Source organism: Plectropomus leopardus, chromosome 12 (assembly GCF_008729295.1).
Source record: "Plectropomus leopardus isolate mb chromosome 12, YSFRI_Pleo_2.0, whole genome shotgun sequence".
In the NCBI taxonomy this organism is placed as follows: Eukaryota; Metazoa; Chordata; class Actinopteri; order Perciformes; family Serranidae; genus Plectropomus; species Plectropomus leopardus.
Genome location: NC_056474.1, coordinates 31449871 through 31471500, shown reverse-complemented (window position 1 = coordinate 31471500; position 21630 = coordinate 31449871). Strand labels below are relative to the sequence as shown.

General features: G+C 39.9%; 1 protein-coding gene across 1 annotated transcript in view; it reads left to right on the top strand.

Annotated features, from left to right (window-relative positions):
* LOC121951344 (disks large-associated protein 1-like) overlaps positions 1-21630 on the top strand; it is a 152256-nt gene that overhangs the window by 45870 nt on the left and 84756 nt on the right. The window contains exon 2 of the mRNA XM_042497625.1: positions 19398-20929. Coding sequence (XP_042353559.1) covers positions 19514-20929 — 1416 coding nt within the window. The 5' untranslated portion in view covers positions 19398-19513. The remainder of the gene's footprint in view (positions 1-19397; positions 20930-21630) is intronic.

The window sequence follows — 21630 nt, the reverse complement described above, 5'->3', positions numbered from 1 at the left end:
GGAAGATGGTTAAAATCCAACAGAGAAATGGATGAATATTAGAAAAAAAAATTTATAATGGGCACGGAATTTGCAGAAAGCTTGGTAGGAGTCCTTGGGGTAAGATGAGAATTCCAGAACTGACTTTTAGGATCATCTACATCAAGGCAAGCTAACACTACTTTGGTGTAATATATATCTGCATATATTTCAGAGATGTGCTCTGTGCAAACAAAACAAATGAGGTAAACATAGCTTGAAATAATATAGCATGTCCAAAAAAGATTTGAAAGTGAGGAGAAGTGATTTTAAACTTACCACTAAAAGTGTTTAACACAATTGTGAATAAAATGAATGAATATATACACACCTGTCCCGATTATTCTCAGTGCACTTTTTTTCAGAGACACTTAAATCTGTGAAAAACACAGCATTCAAAGTCCCAGGTGATCTTTTCACCAATATTGGGTACATAGCAGATAAAATGTTGCCTCTGTGGTCAATGCTTCAGCAAAATTGGAAACAAAAATTCATGTTATTTTTGGTGTCAGTGCTTACATGCACATTCAGGCTTTATAGTTTGATCAGCGTAGTTTATCAATTTGCGTGAACAGATATTGGTTCCATATTTTCTTCTAGGGTAGGGTAAATTTCAACATCTTCTGCCTGCATGACAAAAGTTGAAAAAAGATCAACAAAAAGAAAGAAAGACCCATGTTTTTTTTGTGAACATAAGTGCAAAGGGGGTAATCTGATTAAATATGTAAATTTGATATGACTTTAGCTAAAAAAAAACAAGCACAGTCAGGTTGAGCTTCATGTTTTAAGTCACCTGTTTTTGTTTTCCCAGAGTTGTTTTCTTTGCTTTCTTCTACAGGTGTTTGATCTTTTTTTATTATTAGGCTTTATGGTAAACAGAATGCTGCACTCCTTTGAAAACAAATGGAACAAATGCACCTGGCACCATTATCAGCAGCTTTTATAACAATGCTAGTGTCATTTTTATGTTTTGCCAGTGCACTGTTTTTTTGATGTTTTTTTAATACCCACACTGCAAAAAAGGAATTTCAAATGACTTTAAAAAAAAGCCTTGTATCAAGAAAATAAGTCTTATTTTTTGTCCAAAAAGAAAATGAATCTGGTCAAGCATGCTGTTTTGCATTAGATAGAAAATTATCTCATTTAAAGAAAGTATGGCTAACTTTTTCTTGTAAGATATTCCAGCTAATTTTGAGCTAGAATGAACCAGTAAAGGGTATAAAAATGTTTTACAATAAAACCCAGTGAAACCTGGAGCAACAAGATTTTTGCCTTATTTTAAGAGCAAGACCACTTGTACAACTTCTCAATATAAGAAATGCCAAGAAACAAGAACAATTAAAGGTTGTTTAATTTCATTTGTTATGTGTTCTCAGACCATCTGAACCTGGCAGAACCTGCTGCTTCATATTTAACATATTAAATTTTTAAGCAGGCTGGTCTATACAACATATATACAACATAATACAAATAACCATGCTGGACAAAAACTGCATGGCTCACAAACAAAACAAAATGACCAAAAGAAATGACCCTTGACTCAACTGCATTCTGAATAACAATGTAGCAATGAATGTGGCTTATTAGTAAGATCCTGCAAGCATCTGCGTAAAGACTGCTATTTTTAATTGATTGCTGATCTGCTGTTTTATCATTCAGATTAAAGTTATTTTGATACATGAAAAAAAGAAACAATTTTGAACCAACAAAAAAAATAAAAACAACAGTCAGTTTGTCTATGAGAGGCCAACACATTTAAACAGTCTGCCTTTTCAGTTCATCAGATGAGGCTTTGTGTAGCCCAAGCACATCTCCCAGATATTTCGTAGGAACATCAGCCGTTATGTTTAGTTCAGTTGCTTGTGCCATGTTTGGAATCTAAATTGTATATGCCATGTCATTTCTATCGTAACAAACAGTATTATGCTGCTGGATCTCAAAACAATATAATGATGAGTTAATTACATAGATATTGCTCACAAGTCCAAATTCAGGTAAATCATTGGAATTAACAGCAGGCACAAGTAATTTTTTATTCCTGTATATATTTATTACCATTTAGATAAATCCATTTAACAGTCACTGCATTGTTTACGAATGTCATCATTTCCAAGGAAAGCCCTCATTTTTTCTTTTAAATATGACATGTTGCGTATTTCTGATGTTGGTCCTAATGCACACTCATTAAAAGAAATTGGGTGTTCAGAATGACTTACATTTTGACAACATTCATACATTTGATTGTGCCTTATTAAAGACTTGCAAACATTCAGACAGCTGGCTCCTCTTTGCAATAGCAAGTAGATGGATTGCAGCTAGTTTTGATCTATATTTTGGTTTCCCAATGTATAATAAAACATTAGTAACTTATTCTTGGAAGCATGAGATCCAAGTGGGTTGCAAATTTAAATTTCATCAGAATAAATGATTATCTGTAAAAAATAATTTCCCCCATTTCAGCCTACATTAGACAGCTCCCCTGTACCGCTTTGGCCTCTGAACCCAAGATGACCTGTGATACATTCATGTGAGGGAGAATGGCTGGTAAGTTGAGCCACCCCTTGTTGCTAGGAAATGGTAAAAAACATTGATCAAAATATTTAGGAGGAAGGCATCATTTCATGGAGTCTGTGAAGGTAAGAACCACATGGGTTGTGTTAGACAGCTTGTGTATTTCCAAAAAAACATTTTTCACTTTTGAAAGTGAAGCCTATCATAAGTTTCACGGAATTGTGTTCAGACCAAAACAGAAAATTTTAAATGTGTTTTTAAACATCAGTTCATGCATATGGCATACAGTTTTACAACCAAGGGTACCTACCAAATTGTGTATTTTTGTTTAATCTTGAATTTCCAGCTCAGCTCCTACAATAAGTCTAAAATACACTGTGGAAACTAAATTGTTACATTCAGACTGTTAACTAGTTGCTAACACAATGGAGCAAAAAAATGCTCCATTGAAACCCATTCAAACTGACATTTTTGATCCCACAGCCAATTCACTCTTCCTCTGCTCACTCTACCTGCTGGCCACGCCCCCACTCTGCCTGCTCTCTCACTCACCTCCAGCTGCATCTCATCAGTAATCAACCCAGTATATAAGCCTGCCACACACACACTCTCATTGCCAGATTGTTTCTACGCATTATGCAAGACTCTCCAGCATTCTCCTGCCAGATCTCCGAAAGCCGACCCTGCCTGTCCCCGACCTGCTCTCTTCGCCTGATCCCCGGTAAACCTACCTGCCAACAGCTCGGCCACGAGCTCTGTTTTGGCGTCTCTGATCTGCTTCGCTGGTAAAGACCTCTCCGCCTGGCCCCGACGATCCTCCTGGTCCATCCCCATCGGTACCGCTGCATCATCGGACTGCTTACTCGGCTTCGGAACCTCCGCCTGTCCCCGACCACGCTTCCGCCTTCTCCTCGACGGTAACTCCACACGTGCTGTCGAGCTGTTGGGCTACGGGGTTTCCTCCACATCCACGCCGAGTGACGTCAGCTTCGGCTCGTTGCTTCGATCTCCCTCCAGAGACTGTGTTGTGGGTTCCGACCCGAAGAACGAACTGTATGCTGACTTACCTCATCCTGCTTCGTGTCTGAATTGTGTTGTTCTGAATAAAAGTTATTACCAACTAATCCTGGTTACAGTTGTACTGCATCTGGGTCCTCACCACACCCGTTACAGTTGTTGCTAATCATTGACATATCCCAGGCTGTGGTAATAATAACAACAACAACAACAACAACAACAACAACAACAACAACAACAACAACTTTATTCATATAGCACCTTTAAAAACAGTTGTTTACAAAGTGCTTTGACAGACAAAGCAAAGGCAGGAACTCTAAACAGAGATAAAGTGATAGGGCTGGTAGATCTCAAACGGCAGTTAAAGGACTGAATTAGTCAATTTAAGAAAATTAAAGAATGAAAGCAATAAAAGACAGTAAAAAAATAATACAAGAAGTAGTGTAAGAAGATGACATAATAAAAAGAAATTAGCATGTTGAGTGTTGAGGAAAACAAAATGTTTTTTGCAACTTAAAACAGTGGCATCATGACAAAAACCTGGCATTTAAGGGGTTAAAGGTCTGAAAATTAAGTAATATTTGATATTTATGATTGGGACTGATGTAGGTTAAAAAATAACTAAACGAAAGTAGAAAATAATATTGATGTATATTATTTTTAAAGCTTGATTTTGAAAAGAGCATTTTGTGCGCAGAGCCATACGAGTGTGTGTAATATTAAAACTACAGTATGGCCTCTATTTATAAAAAAACAAAATGTCATGAGATGACTTTTGTTGTGATTTGACATTATAGGAGTAAAATTGACTAATATTGACTTGAACTGGTCATTTATTCAGAGCCGTGACTCCTGCTAACTCCCTGTTCCTCAGAGAATGAATGAACAAAACAGCCGTGTTATTTTCTCCGCAATGTGAGTTAACTTTTGATGTGTTCTGACAAACCAACAGTCCCCTTGGAACATTTCAGAGTAAATCTATGACATGTTGAGTAATAGAGTCTCACTTAAATCACCACAGTTTTGGGAACAAAATGCAACCACGCTGTTCATACGAGCTAAAGCACAGGTTGTGATGTGAGAAATCATCAGTGTCTCATTTCCACTTCCTACTGATAACATTTCTTGGCATCTACCTGCTATTTGAGGACTGTTTGCACCTATTCATTTTGAAAGAGCAACGGCCAGTGGTGTAACTTCATCACCTACTCACTCACTCACTCACTCTCTTGCTCAGGAAGTCAGGAACTGATAAGCTTCACTGTGTTCCAGCTCAAAATATGCATCAGTATCATGTCTCATATTCATTCAAACACATCCAGGCTGCATCAGGAAAACCCTCCTGCCTCGGCTGTTTATAGACAGTGGTTTCTATGGTACTGACTGAATACATATTTTTAGCATCCAAAGAACAATACATTCTGTGTGTGTGTGTGTGTGTGTGTGTGTGTGTGTGTGTGTGTGCCTATGTGGGTCTAACTGGAAAGAGCACTAAATGATGTGGAATGTAGGAGGTATAATGAGTGTTTTCCATTTTAAATTTCTGTACACTCATCTCTGTTTCACATACTGCTGTGGTTACCATGGTTACACATCCTTTCTCCTTTTGGTAATGTTGTAAGATGAGGAGAGACAGAAGAAGAGACAAGTGAAAGGCAGAGAGAATCTCAGAGAAAACACACACACATTAGACTGCATATGTGAAGTGTTGTAATGTTTTTCCGTCCCAGCAGGTGGTCACATGCGGCCATGTTGGATTTATGTTGCAGCTGTAGCGGACACTGTGAAGATGACGAGGTCGATTTAAACTCAAACAGTGTAATCAGACAGCATTTATTATCTTTTATTTATTTTGATGATTTTGTGTTCACCATAAGATAATAGGTAGACTAGAATGATTGGTTGGTGGTGCTCCATATTTTAGAGATTCTAGGATCATTTGTGGTGTACTGGTGTAAACTTGTCTGTTGGTCTGTCCAACCACCAAACACCAGGATGCAAGATATGTCTCCATCATCAAGACAATGTAGTCCTATGTGAACGAAATGATGGCCCTGAGGTTTTGTTGTTTTTCATGTTTATAATAATATGACGGGAAATTTTGTTAAAAAAGTAGTTTCTAGTATCAGTGGTCCTGTATGGCAGAAAGAGCAGCAGCAGTTTGTGGTAATGATACTGAATCGGTGGAGCCAGAAATACTGACTGTGTGGGTTGTCCCTATACAAGCCATCAGAGCTACTGATACCCTGCTCCTCATCACACTCTAACAAAAGGTTATTTGTAACATTTTAGTTCACCACTGAGATCTTACAGCCTCCGCACTAACAGTGTGACCTGAGGTCATCTAAGGAGAAACACTGGCTCAGTTATCTGTACCTTATAGTTTTATTTTGGTGTTTGGCCGATTCCATTTCCATGGACATAGTTGCAAAAATTAGCGTTTACCCATAACATGCCGTTGTTACTGATTTTTGATTATTAATATGCTATCTCTCTCATGAACACTGTGGGGGGGGGGGGGGGGGGTCAGCAGGACTGCATGAAATATTTTAGATACATCAACAATTTATAATTTAGCTTCGTATCAAAACAATGTGGGTAGTATGTGTAGATGATCTGTGGTAGACTTCTTTCCATCAAACCAGTGCCTACATATTCCTCCAGATGATGTCATTTGGCAGTGAGTTTTGCTGGCTCTTAGGCCTGTTGCTTGACGTACAGGCTGTAGTTCACCATTTTCCTATTGCCTGCTAGGGCTGCGCATCTTCACTGCTCTCATGGTTTGATTCAATTCCATGATGCATCACGATTCATTGCATCCCTAATTTTCTATATTAATGCATATGGCTTCTTTTTCATCAATACATACAAGCTGTCAGCTAGCTCTGTTCTCCCACAGTTCAATGGGATGTAGCCACCAAACGTCGCTGGATGCTGCCGACATAAGTTCTCTGAACTGTAGAACTTCGTTGTCCTGCTACGGCTGGAAAATCAACAAGCAGTGTTACATGATTATGTGGTGTCAATGCATTGATACAGAACAATAACCACATTGCCATGCATCTTAAAAATGATTCATTTCAGCACCCTTTCAGCACCAGCCAACCATGCTGCCATCATGTACACCCTCCCCCTCTCTCTCTCTCTCTCTCAAACTCTGACTGAGACTGAAATCCAATCCAACGGTATAACAAGGCACTGCTGATTGAATATATAATATTCATATAATATTATGTTACTACACTGTCCATTTCTTGCCAAAAATCTTTCAAAAACTTTTTTAATACCCTATTTTGCTGTATTATGCTTTGAGTTTGTGAACGGGAAGGGAACGCAGTGAAAACAGAGTCTGAAAAAATGGAGATCAAACAGTAAAAATAAGCAGCGCTGAGATCTCTCTCTCTCTCTCTCCCTCTCTCTGTCTCTCTCTCTCTCTCTCTCTCTCTCTCTCTCTCTACATCTCTCTATATATGTGTGTGTGTATATATATATATTTTGTTACTTGCATATTTCTCACTTCGGATCTTTTCAGCATGTTTTAGCTTATTGTTTAATCGGAATACGAGATTTAGCCGACCACCATTGTGTCAAACCAATGAGGTTGCAGTAGGTCACCCACCAGCAAGAGTTTTACTGATCTGATGCATTCTGGTAGTTGTAGGTTTTCTAGCAGCTAGCTAGCAGAAGTTGGAAGGAGGAGAGTTTACAGACTGCTTAGTTGATGTCCTCATCCTGATGAGAGACCCACAGCTTCGGCGACTGGAAACGTCTTCGGCTACATCATACAGTGGTCCTATAATATACGAATAATTCCTTGACTTTAGAGTTGAACACACTTTACATTTTTGTATGTTATTTCTAACATCACTCTGACACTTTGAAATATTCCTGTGATATTTCACTGTCATCAATATTGTTTTTGCACCTTATGACTTTATCCAAGTGAATCTTTGTTTTCTGTTTGTAGCTACTAGTAAGTAAGTTCATTTTATTTTTTATTCATGGGTGATTATCAATAAGTTATCAGTTAGAAGAAGAAATTTTTTTGTCAGTTGTCTGTCACATTTGGTTAAACACTACAAGAAAAACTGAAGGCAGAATATTTGTAACAAACCCACATTAGGATGGCTCCACCTGGCATGGTACCAGTGGTTTTAATTAAAGATTCTGTCAAGACCAGGGGCGTCAATACAGACAGTGTGGGCAGGGCGGTTGCACTGGGGCCCCTGGGTTGAGGGGACCCATAGAGAGAGTTCGGCAGAAAATGGACCCTCGGGAGTAATTCAGATTCACCTTAGAAATATGCCTGTGTTCATAAAAGAATAGGGCTGGGGCGAAGCATCGATGTAATTGATTATGTAAATACGTCGATTTACATAACCTGCGTCGATGTGTTGCAAGGAGGATGTAAGGCCTGTTTCACACAGTCAGGAGCGCGAGATGTCAGCCTTGCCGAGCTGCAGCGTGTTTCATGCATGCGGTCTTCACACATACAGTGTCGCTGCTGCTGTAAGTGCTGTATTTCTGTATAAATTCCACTCATTTATGAAGTCGTGCAAGCTCCTGCACAGCCAACAACATGGTCCTGTAAATGTTTCATAGTAAAATGCATTGTTTCAGCAACTGATGGGATTCTGTCCACAGAGACGCTGTCCGAGGGCTCTTGTTTTGAAAGGGAAGCGAGGAAGTTGGAGTAAAACAGATGTCTTTGTATTTCTTCATCTCTGTGAAGGAGAGAGACTTTTAAACTGAAGTATAAAGTGGTATAGAGTCAATATAATCATCAAAACACCATATTCGCTGTCTATTCCCGCTGACAAACGTCCGCCTCATGCGTAAAAAATCTGCAAGCCACCGTTTCTCTAGCTGTGCTGCAGCTAACACGCAGCTCAGACGCGCCTGACAAGCGCTGCTCAGGCAGGCAGTGTGCACTCTCTCATTTGATCTTTGGCGCGTAAGTGCTACTTACCTGCGTGCATAAGCAGGTGATACTTATGTTGGTGTCATCCAGTAACACAATATGATTATTTGATAGCTAGTTTTGGGGCATAACTAGTAACTAGTGTGTACAAGGGCCCTTCATAATAGTGTGCACTGGGGTCCATTGTAACTACCTTACTCCACTGGTCATACCTGTAAAGACATGTGGCTCTTCTTTTTTCTTACCGTCGCGAAACTATCTAAACTAACTAAATCGCTGTCTGATTAGTTTATCTTTCCATTAGCTTTGCCGTCTTTGCTGTTGATGTCATGCAAGGTTTTCTGGTTATTGAGAAGCACTAAGGCACTGAGATAACAAAAGACAAAAGGCATCCAGGAAAAAGAGTATTAAACCCCAAGAGAAAGATCAGACAGAGAGGGAGAGAGAATCAATATATTACGTTAGGGTTCCCCTCTGCTCTTTTCAATGGTTTTGCCAGTTGTCCCGTTCTGTATTGATTTTCCTCAGCGTGCACAGTGATGTCTGAGCAGTGACTGGTTGACAATAGCAGTCCTCTAAGTGTAGTCGATGACTACAGACCATTATACCTGCCATTAGGCCACGTCTTGTTCAATTATGAAAGCCTGAATCACACAGAGATGTGTTCTTACCTGGGCTCTGTGTGTGGCAGTGCTAATGTTTATATTTGTAGCTTCTTGTTAGTTTTTTTTTCCATTTGGAAAAAAGTAGAGGTGATTTAAGGTCATTCAAACTCCTATTATTGTTCTAAAGATGTATTGAACAGTCTACCGCTGCTGCTGCTGTTGTTGAATTCAGATGTTGAATTGAGTTCACTGCCAGTTTTTTTCTTGTCTTGTGGGTTTCATTTTTCTCACAGCAGAGCTCAACGCCATTCAGCAGCCAGCTCTTCTTTCTCAGATTTCACAGCTTCTCACCAGCACTTTTACACACCATCAATAGTAGACTTTCTAATGAGCGCTAATTTACTGTTAAATGCATGAGCACTCAGTGAATGCACTGGCACCGGTTGGCACTATGAGAGTGGCTGATATGGATAAAACCCTCATTGTGTCATTTTATATTGTGATATTTGTATATGTCCCCAGATTTGACTTCTGCTGATCAATTGACGAACTTTTTATACAACCAGTCTGGAATGTCTGATTTGCCAAATTCAGCAAAACAAATATCCAATATATTTGTATGAGGTACAGATGCATGTTTAATTAACCATCACCTGAGAATATAAAGGGATCTCATTATAAACACAGACTGTGTGTGAAGATGGATGATGCAGCCCCACTTAACCCTGCTACGCTTAAGTAAAGCTTAAATATTCGGGGTACGGCCATCTTACACTGGTGATGTCATCACTAATCGCTAGCAGTGCCATTTAACATTAGTGCATTAATTGGTCTATGAAGCTGTCAATCATGGCAGAAAATTGCCCTTTATTTGGAGTTAAATAACTCAGGAGAGCGGCTGAAGGGTGAACTGGCATAGGCGTGCTGTGCATGCGCATAGTCCCCATGCTGGACTTTGACCAGGAAGTCAAACAGCCTAAATTTGTAGAAGGAAGTTGGGAAGAACTTGTTCAGTACATGATGTAATAGGTCAACTGGAAAAGGTCCAGTAGCAACTAACTGAAAGGGGACATATTGCCACCTACCATGGAGGAGTCGGACATAGTTCTGTCAATAAATGGATTCTCCCCTGGTGCTTGTATACTGGGACAGGACAGCAGTCCAATTAAACATCCTACTTGAGCTATAACCCTTGCTTGACTAAACTGTACATGGAAACGCACTGACTGACACCAAGAAATTAGGAGAGAACATAAGTGCAACAAGTGAATTGCATGCAAAAGAAGAATTGTCCTGACTGAAGTTTTGCTAGAGCTTTGTATGTGTTGTCATGGTATCTATCAGTGGCGTACGTACTTGTGTAGCTGTGCAAGACAGTTGCAGAACTACGATAACTTTGGTTTTCATACGGGACACAAACAGCGGCCTCCTGGTTGAAAGTCCATGTTTGTTTCTTAAAGTCATTTGATTGTTTTTTTGATGTAGAAAAATATTGAGGGGGGTGTAAGGAAATGTACAAAGAACAGTCAATATATACAGAATCAATGTCCTTGTAAAACAGAATTAGCACTTTGCTGAATGTGACGTTTAGGTATATCCTTTGCGTATGTGATTGTGTGTGTCCTGGTATGGAAGTAAATGCCCATCTGGCTATATTAAATGAGTATTCTGTCTGCCTTCGGTGCTGGTATCCACCCTCAGAGGGTGACTCAAAGGCTTTTTGTTCGCCAGCTTCCATTTAGCCCAAAATAACTTGATCTCAGCCCTATTTTCATTTCTCCTTCCGCCTACACACACAGCATCAACCCAGCCTGCCTGGCACATACAGCTCTTTGAAAAATGCAGCAGGAGGTGGTGGGAAAAGATGGGTTCGGGTGGGGTTTAGCTGTCAATCTTTCATCTGTGTTTTAGCCCTCCTGTATAATCTCGTAGACTTTTGTTTCTGTCCACTGCTTTAGCTTTGTTTCTCTTCCCCTCTACTCATACAACTTCTCTCCTCTCGCCTCTCCTTCTAGAAATTTACATTCAAGCATCAGTTGTTTAAATAGCTAAAATCCAGTTCACAGGATGGCGTGTTCTTGCTCTTCTTTGAGATCTGGAAGTGATAAGTAAATCTTAGCCTACATTCAGTAATTAAACAACATAACAATCAGGTTTTGATGACACCAGTTGACGGTCTGGTTCTGATTTGAAAATGGCTTTTGTTGTCCTCTATCAGTGGCTCTTATGTCAGATGATCCCTCAATCCACATGAACTACGTCAGTTCTGTTCATAACTAAAAGAACAAAAAAAACATTCTGCTTGTTGGACCTTACAGTTCTGATTTGGTTGGACCAAGTCAATTCCAGTCTTGGACAGTTGGTGTTGACAGTTGGTTGATAAACATCATCAAGTGTGTAGTGCTGTTAGGACTCTTTGCTGGTGATAGCTGAAGCCAGCAGGCATTTCGTTTTCCTTCAGCCTGTACGTCCCATTCTATTGACAGTATATATCAAGAATGCCTCGAGGGAATTTCTTTAAGTTTGGCACAAATGTCTGCTCGGAGTTGAAAATACACTTGGATTTTGGTGTTCATAGGTCAAAGTGTTAATGTCACTGTGACCTTGTTTGTGTCATTCTTGTGAATGTGATTTCTCAAGAACACCCTGTGGGATTTTTTTAAAATTTGGCACATATGTTCACTTTGACTCAAAAATCAACTCATTACATTGTAGTGGTCAAAGGTAGGGAGGTAACGATGCATTGTGAGGCAGTTAAAAAGCGAGCAGCAGAGGGCGTAATCTACTTTTGACTTGGCTTGCTCGACGTGCCACAATGTTCTATGTTTGTGTTCTATGTTCAGTGTCTTACGTGTTCAATGTCCTACATCATGTTCGAGACTAGAGACAACTTGCCACATAAATAAGTCGAAGCAAAGGCTCCGTGACATATTGAAAGAGAAGATGCACCCTCAGTGTGGCGGCATTTGAACTTCCTTAAGTCAGAAAGTAATAAAGGCAAGAAGTTAACAGAAAAGACAAAAACAATTGCAAGAAGGTGATGAACTACACAAATAGTACAACTAAGATGATGCAGCGTGTGAGCCGGCATCATACTAAAAAGCTCTAGTCAGCCCCACCTACACACGATACTTCCTACCGACGACTACATGGCCAAACCACACTGACAAGCTGCAACCCCGCTCACCCAAACGAATACGAGAGCCAAAGAGAGAGCCCAACTTATCACCTACAAGTGGAAAATGGCCAACTTACTCTGCTTTGCCCTCTAGCAAAAGCAAACCTTTCTCACAGCAGCCACCTCTGTCCCAGTGAAAGAGTTTTTTAACAGCAAGGGACATTGTGAATGTCCAGAAATGCATTCATTGCATAGTTTGTGTTTTTTTTTTTTTTTTATTTATACCCTACCTCAGAAATAATAAGAATAGAAAATGCAGTATTTTGTATAATTTTGAAATAATTAACAGAATATTTTTCAGTCATAATTTTTCTGTAATCTAATTTTTTGTTTTAAAAAAATCTTGAGAAAATTGTGTCATGAACCCAGTACTGTGACTTGTATCAAATCACGAGTTGAGTTAATCGCTACATCTAGTCAAAGGTCAAGGTCAGTGTGACCTTGCATGTGTCTGATACTGTAAGCTTGAATTTTAAGAACACCTTGGTGGAATTTTTTCAAATTTGGCACAAACATTCACTTAGACTCGAGAACTGATTAGAAATTTGTGTTCGAAGGTTAAAGGTTGAGGTCATTGTGACTTCACATCGTTTTTGGCTATAATGCAGGAATTCATATGTGATTATGACAAAATTTCGCACAAATGTCCAACAGGATAGAATGATGAAGTGATGACATTTTATATCCAAAAGGTCAAAGGTCAACTATGAAATTGTAATATTCTGCAAAAAAAATATTCTGGCCATTATTTAATGTTATATCTGAGGAACAGAAGAGACATTTGGTCAGATGACGAATTATATATATCCTTTATTTAACCAGGTAAAAGACTCACTGAGATTTAAAATCTCTTTTCCTAGAGTGACCTGGCCAAGAGGGCAGCTTAAAACAAGGTTACAACAATCAATACAGACAAGCAAATACAACTATCAAACAAATACAACTATCACACAATACAAAGAGCGAGCACAATCTCCAGTTAAAATGCGAAAAGTGCAATCATCAAATTTCAGTTATCATTGAAGATACTGAATTGGTGACACTAATCTTGAAACTGTGCTGATTGTAGAGATATTCTGTGCTGGAAATGTAAGTGCAACTTAAGTGATGCATGGAGTTGCTACCAAAAAGGACTTACTCAAGATAAAAAGGCAAAAAACAAGTTTGTGGCTTTATGGGGAGTAACATGATATAAACTATTGGTTGTAAGTTAGTGAGCAATCATGTACTTGCCTTTATATAGAAAATAGTTGTTGCTATATTAATGTTTTATTCAAAACCTATTATGGCACAAATGTCAAATATGGCGCAAATGCCCTCTTGGAGTCAAGACTGAACAGATTTTAGTTCGATGGTATTTGGTGACTGACCTTGTGTCTATCTTGTGACACTCAGAGGGAATTTTTTTCAAATTTGGCACAAATGTCCACTTGGTCTTAAGAATAAACTGATTAATATTTGGATTAAACTTATAGTTAATGTTACCTCACAAAACACGTTTTTGGCCATAATTCAAGAATCCTTACACTCTGCATCAAAACTCAGCAGGGCAAACTATTTCAAATAGATCTTAATGGAATTCATGTTCTTACCAGATGAAGGAGGGTTGTCAGGCAGCACGAATTTTATCATAGTCGTCCTGTTGTTCAGTTTGTTTTGCTCTGTATTTAATCAACTGTTCAATATTCACTTCTTTCTAACTGTCAAGACTAAAATCATCAGAATCAGAAAGCATTTATTGTCAGAGAGTTTTTCACTTACACAAATTTGCTTTGGGTTTTTGGTACATCCATAAAACTTAGAATACATTGAAGATATTAATAGGAGTAGAAATAAAGCAAAGTACTGCAAAACTCAAGAGCATAAATATAGAATGGAAACAAGTATAGTAAAAATATGACTAAAACACATTTACTTACTTTTGAGTACTATGACATATCAAATATATATTCATGCATGTTTATGCAACTCGATGGAATGTTGAAGGAAAATAATGAATGTGTGGGTGTTGAGGCATTGCAGGTGTCAGTAATATAAAGGCCAGCTCACAGCTTTATGTAAGGTGCTGTGGTTTTTTGTGGACACCTTTATATCTTTCCCTTTTGATTGTATTACAGTTTTTATGTATGTATTTATTTATTTATTCATTTATTTATTGTTTCATGTATTTATTCATTTATTTTTTTATTTATTTATTGTTTCATAAAATGGAATGTATTTATTTATTGATTGATTGATGTTTACATTGATATATCATATTCACTACTTTGAGGAAAGCTGTAACACTTAACAGTCTCCTGCAGAAAAGGGGGATAAAGCGCTGATTTGCTCACTTGTGGCTGCTGCCATCAAAGTCAGGGGCAACATCTACCCAAAGGTGGCCTTTTCTATCAGTCCCTCTTAAGTAGTAGGGATGCTTGCATTCAGTTTGACTGTCCACTAGCTACTCAGACTTTGTGTTTGCTCAGGTTCTTACATAAGCTCATATTTGATGTAATCAGATGCATATTGCTGCTGGTTGGAGAAAAAGCTGCTTATTTAAGCCCCTGTTATTTGGGTCCTTGTACAGTAATGTCTGACTTCACTAACACATCATTTGAAGTGAATCACTTCCTCCCTCGATTCAGTTACGTTTTATTTTTAGACTAAGTGTTGTGAGTACAATGTCCTCCCAGTGAGACAGAGTAATTCAGGACTTCCTCCCATCATGAACATACATGTTTAATTTGGGGGTGTTTTCAAACATCTAAGGAAACGTTTATTTAAGGAGGAGAAACTAGACTCAGGAGAAACTCATTTACACAACTCATTAACTGTTTAAAAAAAGAACATGTAGTAGTTAGTAGTGGTCCTGTGGGTAATGTTATAGATATGGTAAAAGATATGATAAATTATACTATAAATGCTTTCGTGCATCCATATTTGGTTCTTTTTAAGCCCTAACGTGAGTCTTTTTGTTTTGTGTCATCAGCAGTGTACTTTCATACATTAATTGGTAAACTGCCCACACATGACCAAAAATATTGTAAGTAAATTGAGATATTAACTGTTAGGGTGATTTTAAAATTCCCAGCTAGATTGTGAAAATAATGAATTCGGCTGCTTTCACACCTGTAGCTCAGAGGAATAATGATACACTGTTGCATCTTAGCCGTCCAGTTCATGTCTTTTTAGCAATTATTGGTGTGTGTGTTACTGTGGGATCTGTGTGTCACACACTTTTTAATGAACTTGATGAACTGTCAAGTACACAGAGGATACAAGCACAACAGACTGCAGTTTTAACTGCTTGTGACTTTCTGCTTCATCAGGGAAAAGCCCTGCGCTCACTTGCTGATGCACAGAACTGTTACCATGGTTATGATTTACATAAATACATGCCTTGCTCATACAGGTCTATTATAAGATCCTTTCCTCAATGGTTCATGACCAACAGATAGATTTAATAGAAATCATGCTGAAATTTCACGTTTTCTATCAAAAGAATCCTGCAGTCAGTGAGTTTGCTTTCACACTCAGCCGCCTCTGATACATGAACTGTATCAGAGGCGGCTGAGACGCAGACTCAGACCTTTTCAAACACTCTGCCTCCACAGCAGCCCAAAGCAACCTCACTAACCAGTTCCTTTTGACTGAACCTAACATGCTGGGTGCAACAGCATCCTTAAAGATTTATAGATGGTTATATAAAACATACCAAAGTAGTTTAACTCATTGCTAGTCAGTAATGTCAATATTTTGAAATACTGCAAAACTGAATTATTATTATTATTTATTATTATTATATTACTGCAACAACGAATCAATAAAATCTATTTTAATTGATTATTAAATGTGTTGGCAACGAATAAAATGATCGGTTTGTTGTGTCAAGTGATTATTACATCACTCACTGTGTTGCGGGACTGTTTATGTCACATGCAGACGGGAGAGGCCGTTGTTTTGAAGAGGCATGGCGGAGGCAGAGTTTGGGAGCACTTCACGTTATGCAAAACAAAGAAGTGTGTTAGCTGCAAAATATGCAAAAGTGACACGACATGGCACGTGAGCACGACAGTTATGACGCAGCATCTAAAACAAAAGCAAAAGCCTCAACAAAAAAGTAAGGAAACATAACAGTATGTTGTAAAAACTGTCAACATTTAGTTTTTGAATTGTTTCATATTTGATTTTGTAGTAATTTATTATTTATGATTTAATATTATTTTGACAGCTCAGGGATTTTATGCACTGCACTTTTTGCATTGCTGTCAATCATAATCTGTTATTGAACAAAGTCATGGGGGAAACAAATGGTTATTTTATTATTATTTCTATTTTTATTTTTTTTAAATCAGATTAATCCAGCCGTATATGTAGGGGTTAATACAGACAAAATGCAAAGTTTAAAAATGACCTTGTGGTTTTATGTGATTTTGTGTGCTGAATTATTTATCATCAATGTGGGTTTGCTGAGCAGTAAGCACAGATTTTAGTGAGTTTCATTTCCCGGTCAAGATAATGCTCTACTTTCATGGCTTAAACTACAGTAACACTGACCTTTAACTGTATTGTACTGCTTTAACAAACAGTGATGATTTTATATCATACCATATGTGTCAAAGAAATTGACAGGGCTTTATCGCTTATTAATTTTGCTGCACACCATTAGCAGTCATAATGATTTGTATGGATGGTTTGTATAATATCTGTGAGATTTATTGGGATGGAATTCCAAAGGGGGTGTTGATGGGGAATCTACTGATCTCAGTGTGTGTGAGTATGTGTGAGTGTGTGCGAGTGTGTGGCTTAACCCAGCTCACTGGGAGTTACTGTAGCTTGTTAGTGGCCATTCTACCATTGGGACTGTCAGGTTGTGTTAAGCACTTGTGTCATGGGCCAAGTAGGACAGAGGAAACACACATACACACACACACACACACACACCTATCTCGCAACTCCTCCACAAACACAAGAGTGCAAAAACACACACAGCCATGCATGTAGCATTCACATCAACACTGCGGCCCTGCATGGCTGTTCATCTGTAATAAAAGTGCCTTGCGAGCAGTCTGAGCCCTGGAGCCTTTTCCCATAGACGCCCGAGATATAAACTCACTGTTATATAAGGTGGGAGAGAGGGCACTTCTAACGGTACTGTTACCTGCACTATTAAGTGCAAGCCGCCTGGATGGCTTTGCCTTGTACATTGAGTCGAAATAAAAAAAGACAGCCTTTAGACCAGAAAAGGACATCCTTTTTTATTACTTACAATCCCTCTGCTGCCTCTGTTTATGTGTAGAATTATTGTTTCCAGTTCTTGAATCAACCACCAACCAGTTTGCTCCAAAGATGTAGAGGTTTGGTGTTGCCCCAACCAACGGCTTTGTCTTTGGTTACCAGCTGAGCCTCTCAGAGCCTATGTGTGTGGGACTTAAAGGGATACTTTGACATTTTTCAACCTTTGTATGAAAACATTGTGGGCAGTGAGCTTGGGCAGTATGGTGGTATTACGATTTACCAGGGTATTTCGGAATCCTGAAGGTACGCTTTTCAATGCAGTCATAGATGCAGCAGCTCATCTGTCTATTAAACTCATCGTTGGCCCAACCTAAGCCGTCGGCTTGGTGTGTCACTGCCTTTGCTGGGAGAGATTGAAAAGAAATACACATTTTTTCCCTCAAACCCTGACAAACAGGGATACACGATATTTGATTTATTAATGTTATTCGATATGCTGACATATAACAATTCATTTGGCAGATAACTGATATTGTTATATCTACTATTTTCAAACCTGTTTTTAGTGATCATTAAGTCTCTTCTGTAGTGGAATTACTTATCATGATGGCCCACCAGCAGGTGGACATATAACAGAAAAAGCAGCGACATAGAATACATTACCTACCACTGTATGTAATATTCATTCATTCTGAAAAAAAAAAAAAATTGCTTCAATTTGGGGTTGATGTTTTGTCATAAAAAAACAAAATAAACTTTAATTTAGCAAGAACCCAACCTGATTCAAGCGCAAGGGAATAGTAAGAAATTACAGCCTAGGCCAATTCCCGCATGAGCAGAGAATCAAAGCTCTAATGCCCGCTACCTGAAATTAAATTTTAATGGTGCTTGAATCTGAAATATACCATAAATGCTGGGCCGGTGTGGGCGTCAGGCTGGTTCTAACAGCCTGAGGGACCATCACAAAGGGACGGGGCTTTGCGAAGGGTCGAGTACAAACTGTTTCTGAGTGACAGACACTCACCGACTGCCCAAAATTGACCGGCTGATGATCATCTGCTAGGTTTGTCAGGATTCTAAGGTTTAGATACTCTGCACATTGTTAGTGTGATGTTTGAATCTCTATGAGATCAAAAAAAAAAAAAGAAAAAATAGAAATCTGAAGGATGGCAACACTAATGTGAATTAATTAAACCCAGAGGGCTCTGTCTTGATACATTTAGCCCTCCATCTCCAGAGCTATCATTTTTTGGTAGTATTTACTAATCTTTTGAGACCCCTAGAATATCTTTTTCATGTTTTGAATATATAAACAGTGAATATATCAAAATGGAGAACAAATCGTATGTTTTCATACACAAGAGAACCCCTTTTATCTCAGCTTCTTCCATTCCTTCTTTATCATCATCGGGATTTGTGCGTATTTGTGAATTTTCATTTAAAAAAAACAACATTTTAGACAAAAAGCGGAGAAAATTGCATTTTTGTCAACGAAAGTCATTGTCAAGAGCAAAATTGTTTTCATATTTGCATTTTTCCCCTCTTATAAATAATGTTAAAAATGCATTTGAGGTATAGTGGAACAATAGCGTGGAACATCCCCCAAAATGTCAGGAAACATCACAGAACAGTCCCTAAGCAACGGCTTTGTTGCAAACTCTGTGTATTTACATATTCTTTGGCTTGTTTGGAGTTGGCAGTGATCAAACATTCAGGTATCAATTTATTCTTTCAATATAACCAGGCTGGAAACCTACTCCCACTGAACTCACACTGAGAGCAGGGTCTCCTGTCGTCCTGCCTGTCACCGTGTCATACACACAAACACGCAAACACATGGTATGAGTTGTGTTTTTTTTTTTTTTTTGTTGAACTTGTTGCCTTACATTAACTCTTTGTCTTACTGCTCCTCTCTCCTGTCTTTCAGAGTCTGCAGCTCTCCTCTCAGGGACAGTCTTCTGCAGCCCTTCTCTGGTCACAGGCCTGCCTGGCATCTCTCATCCATACCATTCCTCTATCCATCCACCCATCCTTCCCCCTGTCATGAAAGGCCTGTCCAGTAGTCGGAGTCACCATCACGTGGTCTCCTATGAACCATCATATGATCTACTGGGTCACCATGTTGACCGCAAGCCATATCTGATCAGTCAGAATGACATGCCTGTGCCCATCCCCATGCCGCATCCAGCTGAGCTGTCCTACTACAATGCTCAGCGCTCCCCGTACCCCTCTGACAGCAACAGCATCGTACCATACGGAACCTTCCCAAGGAGGTGCCACTCCACCTCCTCATCTCACCATCCTGAGGTAAAGGATGAGTGTATGGCCATGGTACCATATGTAGGAGGAGGAGGGGGAGGAGGAGGAGGAGGTGGAGGAGGCTATGGAGGTAAAACGCCCACCCGGGTACCAGCAAACTTTGCGGACCCGTTTGAGCGTCAGCCGTCATTTTCCAGAGACGGCTACCATACACTGCAGTACAAACGCGGAGTGCTGGCCCACAGTGGGGGGATGGGGGCCAACAACAACAACAATGACAGCCCAGGGAGAATTCGCCACCTTGTCCATTCAGTCCAGAAACTCTTCACCAAGTCACATTCATTGGAGGGGCCACACCACACACAGTCCTCCAAGGGGGCCAATAATGGGAGCGTTAATGGTGGTGGTGGTGGTGGAGGAGGTGGTGGTGGTGGTTCAAGGGCCAGCCCAGAGGGTGAAACTCCACCAGTGGGAGTGCGTCACCGGAAGCGCAGCAAGAGCCGTGAGCGCTGTCGATCAGCAGAGCCCAAGCATCGAAGCCACCACCACCACCACCACCAGCTCCACGGCTCAGCATCTGCTCCAGGCTCCGGATATTGGAGTTCAGATGACAACCTGGAACGGGAGCTGTGTCTCTACCACCCTCACCACCACCAACCTCCGCCCTCACCCTCACCCTCCATTTCCCCCTCGCCCATCGCCATGACAATGGGCCGGTACCCCGGCAACAACCACGACAAGTTCCCCCAGACTCCCCTCCCTAGTCTCTCCTCCTCGCAGTCCCAGCATTACTTCATGATGGACCCTTACGGCACACTTAACGAGCACACGCACACCCACGCACACCATGGCCACACACACCACCATTCTGCACTCAAAGCCTCCCGGAGCAACAACGATGTGAAGTACGCAGCGTCGTCGGCATGTGTGCCAGTTAGTGGTAGCAGCAATAACACCAGTGGCGGTATCGTTGGAGGAAGTGGCCCCTTGATGCCAATGGGTCTTGTGGACGGGCCCATTGTGAAGAAAGGGGCATGGTCATCAAGCCTAACGGTGAGCAGGGCCCGAGAGGTCTACACCAACAACAGCAGCCACAACCAGCTACGAGCCAGCGCAGGATCCGGTAACCTAAACCTAGATAGAGCTCTAGTCAAATCTAAGGGCAGTCAGCAGCAGGAGCGCTCTTGCCATTTCTTACAGGTAACTAATTCCTTCCCAACTCCCATCCAAAACCAGTCGATTCACTCTTCTCCCCTCTGTTGCCTCCCTTTTCTCCACAACTTACTTTCCTCACCAATGTTTCCTTTACATCAGTGCTGTCCAGTCCTGTGAGACATCAGGTTTTCAGCCCTACCAAACACTACGACACTCTACGACTTTGCAGGAGAGCAGCACCAGTTCCAGAAGGGCAAACCAATCAGTGGAATCCATTAGTGGAATGGACAGGTGGCCAAAGTTTTGGAAAATTCAGACAGAAGTTTTAGGACATGCACAGCTGCTGTTCTGGCACGATATTTCAGTCACAGGAATGACCAGTAGAAGTTTGAGGTTGTCTCATTTCCAAAATTGTTTCAGGAAAAGGTTCCCAGAATGACCTGTAATATACAGTGAGAATGATTGCCGCAGTACCTGTGTTTACAATTGATATTTAACGACTTGGATTGATGACGTGTTTGATATTGGTAAAGACTACGATAAAATGTGTATTATGACTCTACCCACTAATTGGTTTTGAAACACAGCCTCAATGGCCAAAGCTGTGTTCAACCTGCTGTGACAAAGTTAAAAAGGCCTGTTTGATTTTTTTAGGCAGCAGGGCATAGAGAGTACTTTAATACTTGTGGTATTGGGATACTTTGGGAAAACTCAATCCCTCCTTATTTAGAGATAACACTCATTAA